Source organism: Micropterus salmoides, unplaced genomic scaffold, assembly GCF_014851395.1.
Source record: "Micropterus salmoides isolate LMB-PRFRI ecotype aquatic unplaced genomic scaffold, ASM1485139v1 Ms_hic_scaffold_1, whole genome shotgun sequence".
Classification (NCBI taxonomy): domain Eukaryota; kingdom Metazoa; phylum Chordata; class Actinopteri; order Centrarchiformes; family Centrarchidae; genus Micropterus; species Micropterus salmoides.
In genome coordinates this window covers 3,803,685-3,810,120 of record NW_024040040.1, presented here as the reverse complement: position 1 = coordinate 3,810,120, position 6,436 = coordinate 3,803,685, and the positions used below count along the sequence as shown (strand labels likewise).

At 40.4% G+C, this 6,436-nt stretch overlaps 2 protein-coding genes across 2 annotated transcripts in view; both read left to right on the top strand.

Annotated features, from left to right (window-relative positions):
• Positions 1–6,297, top strand: part of tbx19 (T-box transcription factor 19) — an 81,801-nt gene extending 75,504 nt beyond the window's left edge. Inside the window, 7 exon segments of the mRNA XM_038725412.1 lie at positions 1,988–2,122; positions 2,343–2,404; positions 2,712–2,746; positions 2,749–2,769; positions 3,257–3,415; positions 3,653–3,806; positions 3,915–6,297. Of these exon segments, the coding sequence (XP_038581340.1) occupies positions 1,988–2,122; positions 2,343–2,404; positions 2,712–2,746; positions 2,749–2,769; positions 3,257–3,415; positions 3,653–3,806; positions 3,915–4,080 (732 nt within the window). The 3' untranslated portion in view covers positions 4,081–6,297.
• Positions 1–6,436, top strand: part of LOC119916213 (NLR family CARD domain-containing protein 3-like) — a 795,320-nt gene that overhangs the window by 626,292 nt on the left and 162,592 nt on the right.

Below are 6,436 nucleotides of genomic sequence, written 5' to 3'. Positions count from 1 at the left end.
AGAGTCGTTCACCACTCAGAGAGGCCTTCACACACACACACACACACACACACACACACACACCACACACACACACACACCACACACCACACAACACACACACACACACACACGTCCAGCACTACAAAATTGGCAATAATGTTGTTTATATTTGCCCCATTATCCCGTCCACACACACACACACACACACACACACACACAGTAATGCAGAGTTGGAACAGAGAGCTCGGCCATAATGAAATAATTGCTCAGCTTATTTGTACATTATGGTAATTATGTTTTTTACTGGGAAATTAATTTACCCATCATGCTTCAGATGGACGAGAGAGAGAGAGAGGTAAACTATATTCAAAAACACACACACTCCAGCTAATGTGGGCACCGCCGGGGTAAACACACACACAGAGCGCCGGGGTCAGATGTGAAGCCAGCCTCTCAATCTGAATAGAAAACAGTTTGTTTTTGTGTGTCCGCCTGGAGAGCTCGGATTGGTTAATTGGGCCTCGTTAGTGAGGGGGAAGAGGAGGGGGAGGAGGTGGAGGTGGAGGGGTTGATGGAGAGATGGACGACAGATGGATAAAAGAGTGTTTGGGCCAAGAGACAAAGATGGCTCCACTCCATAAACTGGCTGACAATAACTACACCTGGATTTCGTTTTTTTTTGTTTTTGGTTCATTCAGAAGTAAAAAAAAAAATGTTTCCAAACTTTCAGTTCCAGCCGGATCAGACTCAGCGTCGCAGATCTAGCAGCTGATCTGAGTTATTCCAGTTCATCCGGAGGGGAACGTGAACCCCGTCCAGTCGCTGTTAGGCTAGAACATCGACTTCGACTAGAGGCCAAATACCTCGGCCAAGACCGAGACCTGAGCCAGCCGCTCTACCGGCTGCCTCCCAACGCCGCACACTAAAACAAGTAAAACGCTGCAGGGGAGTCAACGTGTCCGACCGCAAAAGGTCAAAACTTTCTCCTGGGAGCAAAGTGCAAAGACACAAAAGTGACTCCCTCCCAGACAGCAGCAGCAGCAGAAGACACAAAAGCTTCCCATTGAAAGAATCCACTCTCAAACTTCTCCCAGCCTGCATCTGTGCAAGAGACAAATCTCTCCACAGGATCCATATCAACAACACAAATCGGCAAGGAATGCCTCTAGTTCATCAGTCAAACACTACTAATGAATCTTAAAGGGTAACTTTGGTATTTTTCAACCTTTCAACATATTTTTTCATGTCTCTGTGTCAATGTGAGGAAACGGGACAACACATTTTGAATTTGGTCCAGTATTGAGCGAGCACGCTGCAGCTGCCAGCCGTGGAACAGCGTCAAAGTTCGTCCACTAATAAGAGTTTGTTTTTGCCACTGACAGGCTCAGATTGTTGAAACAAGTGTCTGACAACATTATGGAAAGGATCCCAACAGAGAGAGAGCTTTTTTTTAAAGAGTAAGATCCTTTTTGTTTAACCAGAAACGGTTACTGTATGATCTCTCGTCAAAGCCACCAGACTCCATTAATAAAAACAGTCATTTTACCTTGCAGAACAGGGTGTTTGCTATTCTGCTATTCTGCTATTCAGTTAGTTATTTAGTGTTAATGTGTGACTTTTGGTGTTTTTGTTTTGCTTTTGCCATTTTAAAGGGTAAAAAACAACAAAGTTACACAAAACTAAACTGTCGAGGCAGCTTTAGACCGGAGAGGTTAAATTACTCAATTATTCAATGGAGTCTGGTGGCTTTGACGAGAGATCATAATGTGACCGTTTTCCGGTTAAACAAAAAGGATCTAACATGAGAAAAACACATGTGATGGTTAACAAAAAGAGAAAGACTTTAATTTAACAAAGACTAACTTGCCTATTGAAAGGTAACAGAAATGGCCGTGACACATGTAAGATATGTTACGGTAGCGTGGGGACCCCACAGATGGTTTCTGGGTGTTTGTGAGTAGAGATATGAAAACAGGTGTGAACACGTTTCTCTCTGCGACCACAGATCATGTTGAACTCTCTCCATAAGTACGAGCCTCAGCTCCACATCGTGTGCGTCGGCTCTCGCCATCGTCTGGTCTCCAACGTGTCCTTCAAAGAAACTCAGTTCATCGCCGTCACGGCCTACCAGAACGAAGAGGTACACACACACACACACACACACACATATATATATATATATACACATCTGACCAGTTAGATTTGGTGTTCAGCAGCTGAAATGAGTGACGGTGTGAGTCTTTTTATTCATGTTTATTCTGGAGAGAGACTTGAAAAGAAAATATTAGATATATTTATTCTGTTGTTTAACTGCTGGAGTTAAACATTTATATTTTAATAAAATGTGTCTTTCTGTGCAGATCACGGCTCTGAAGATCAAATACAACCCGTTTGCTAAAGCCTTCCTGGACGCCAAAGAGAGGTACGACTTCCTGTCTGTGGCTGCGAGCCCGCTGGTTCCTACTGAAGACGTAGATCTTTAAAAACACCCAGAGTGTTTGCATTTTAATCTACCGTATACTACATAATAATACTACTACTTGTGTACTTTTAATGCTGATACTTTAACTACTTAAAGCTGAAAGTACTTTTGTACTTTTACTTAAGTTGTACTTTAAATGCAATATTTTTACTTATAATGGAGAATTTTAACGTAGTTGTTTTGCAACTTTTTCTTCAGTAAAGGATCTGAGTACTCACTGTGTTTGTGTTTGATTTATCCTCCTCAGGAACCCAAGTGGACGGGGTCTACCAGAGTCTTTGGAGGTCGAGCTGGGATTCAACCCTGTGAGTCGCGGCACTGTTGGTTCATCCCTCACATACATGAATCAGTTATATATATATATATATATATATATATATATATATATATATATATATATATATATATATATATATTTATCAATTAAAAATATTATATTTTTATAATATTTAAATCCAAATTTTTTTTTAATCATATTTTTGTTTTTTGTGTGTGATATATGGAACCATAATAAAAATAAATACTAAAAACAGAATAAAAGTAAGATCCAAGTAACTGAAAAAGTACAATGAATAACATCGATCACCCTCCACATATGATTTATTTATTTATGGTAACTGTTTCATCTTGAAGCCACAGAACATTAACATTATTTTAAAGACCTTCTTTATATCTCACCAACCTCACATTTATTTTAAAACAAAATCCAAGATGGCCGTCAGTGCTGCTGTTCTGTTACATTATCAATTGGAATAATTGATTAGATTAATAAATGAACTTTGTGTGTGTCAGGCTGGTCGCTGTGCTCAGCTGGAGGGGGCGGGGCTTTTCCTTACAGCAGCAGCCTCCCGCTGACGTCACATCATCACCACGGGTATAAACACCACGGATATCCAGGGCGTCACACACCTTACCCCACCGCCTACCTGCCACACCGCTCACACTCCTCAGGTAGCTCTGTGTGTGTGTGTGTGTGTGTGTGGACATTTTTATATACAGTAATTTATTTATTTTTGCTGTTCTAATATAATATAAAACTAACTAAGAATAAGGATGTTTATTTTTTAAATAAAGTATATTTATATAGATAAATATATTTTATAAATACGTACAGTTGTGTACTTACTATACAGTTGCATGTAAACACATTGTAATCAATGAGCACCTATTTAATTTGTGTTGTGTCAGTTTGTCTGCCCGAAGGTGTTCAGGTGCTATCAGACGGATGGAGCAGCACCTCCCCTCGTCCCACCTCCTCCTCTTCCTCTTTACCCTCCACCGCCTCCCTTCCCCTGACCAGCAGCGCTCCTTCCTCACAGCCTCCTCCTCCTCACAACTCCAGGTGAGGCCCCGCCCACAGCCCTATATGGTAATGGTACAGTAAGACCAAGTAGATTCTACGCTGATTGTATTAAACAAGCTGTTTATAAATATAAATGTTTGTGTTCAGTCAGTATCCCTGTCTGTGGACGGTTGGATGCAGTGAGCTAAGCCCCTCCCACTCACCCTGCGCCGCTCTCCACGGACCAATCAGCAGCGAGAGCCTCATGCAGCCTCCCAGTCACGGCAGAGTGAGTGGTGCTGGCTGGCCGCCTGGCCCCACCCACTCTTTTTGAGGATGTGATTGGCTGAATGGAAGACTACTGGTTACTTTTTGTACATAGTGCTAACCACTGGTGGCTACTAGTATTTACTTGTGGGCTACCAGTATTAACTTGTGGGCTACTAGTATTCACTTGTGGGATACTAGTATTTACTAGTGGGCTACCAGTATTTACTGGTGGGCTACTAGTATTTACTTGTGGGCTACTAGTATTTACTGGTGGGATACTAGTATTTACTTGTGGGATACTAGTATTTACTGGTGGACTACTAGTATTTACTTGTGGGCTACTAGTGTTTACTGGTGGGATACTAGTGTTTACTGGTGGGATACTAGTGTTTACTGGTGGGATACTAGTATTTACTGGTGGGCTACTAGTAAATACTTGAGGGCTACCAGTATTTACTGGTGGGATACTAGTGTTTACTTGTTGGATACTAGTATTCACTTGTGGGTTACTAGTATTTACTTGTGGGCTTCTTGTATTTACTGGTGGGCTACTAGTATTTAAAGGTGGCTACTAGTATTTAATTGTGGGCTACTAGTATTTACTAGTGGGCTACTAGTATTTAAAGGTGGCTACTAGTATTTACTAGTGGGCTACAAGTGTTTACTGATGGGCTACTAGTATTTACTTGTGGGCTACTAGTATTTAAAGGTGGCTGCTAGTATTTACTTGTGGGCTACAAGTGTTTACTGATGAACTACTAGTATTTACTAGTGGGCTACTAGTATTTAAAGGTGGCTACTAGTATTTACTAGTGGGCTACAAGTGTTTACTGATGGGCTACTAGTATTTACTTGTGGGCTACTAGTATTTACTAGTGGGCTACTAGTATTTACTAGTGGGCTACTAGTATTTACTAGTGGGCTACTAGTATTTACTGATGGGCTACTAGTATTTACTTGTGGGCTACTAGTATTTACTTGTGGGCTACTAGTATTTACTTGTGGGCTACTAGCATTTACTTGTGGGCTACTAGTACCAGTAATTGTTTGTACATACTAGTAACCTCAGGTGGTGGTTTATTCTGGTTACCAGTGACTGTTGTTGAATGTTTTTACATACTGGGGGCTACTGGTATATTCCGGTGGCTGTTTGCACATGCTGGTAACAACTGATGGTGACAATTCACCACTGGTGACTATTTGCACATACTGTTGCATACCACTGGTTGCCAGCCGTAAGTATCGGAAGCCAATTGTACATACTGGTAACCACTGGTGGCTACCTAGAAGTACTGGTGGTTATTTTTACAAATTGGTGGCTATGACTGGAACTGACAGTTTGTAAATACTGGTGCCACTGCTAATAACTGGTTTTGGCTAATGGTATCTACTGATGGCTAACCTGTATTAGCTTCTGACAGCTAGTAGAGATCGGTGATTACTGAAGGTCTCTGCTAGTTGCTACTGGTTGCCAATAGTAGCCACTGGTAAATACTGGTGGTTAGTATCTCATAATGATTGGGTGAAACTACCAATGGGTGCTGGTGACTTTTAGTCAACAGTTGCTATATAAACCGCCGTATTAATTGCGTGTAAATATATATTTATCATAATTTTATTTCTGCAGTTAATAATTATAGAAAATTAGCCTGTCAACGTTATACCATTAAAAAGAAAACAGTCCTGATGATGATTATTTAAAATAGTTTTTCCTATCAACATGATCAGAGGATCTATATACTGGTTTTGTTGGTGTGGTGGCGCCCTCTGGTGTTGGAGGTTAATGGGAGGGTACTGACAGCTGGTTGTTCTGCCTGTCTTTATTCCAACATGTATATCTGTACAGTCCATCAGCTGGGGTTGATATTTGATTGACAGGGCTCGTTGCTAATCACCTTTATAAAGTAAAAAGACATATTTCCAGTCCTGGTTAGTCTGTTATTTCAGCTGCTGCGTGTTTGTTGTTGTCTACCTACTTCTGGAAAGCAGAAACAAATAAAATCAAATTTCATATCTGTTCCCTGTGGAAATACTGACTTGTTTTTCTTCTTCTTCTTCTTTCTTCTTCTTCTGCTCTTTGTTGTTCGCTGCTGCATGACGTTTACAGCATGGATGAGACAGAAAAACAGAAGGGTTGCTGTTATTCTGCTCTGTGTCAATAAAGTTTTAAAGGAAAAAATAGCTTGAAATATTTTAGTTTTCCTCAACAAGAAGAAACCTTCACTGGGAAATACAGAAAGAGAGTTAACTGCAACAAAAAACCCCAAACAGAAATAAAACATCAGGTAATGAACGAATAATAAGAAATGATTAAAATAGAAACACAGAGACTAACTGTTATAACCATATGTTTAGTAAAAATAATGAGTAAGTCAACCAGTGTCATATTGTGTATGTAAATTGTGTATTTCTGACTGTGT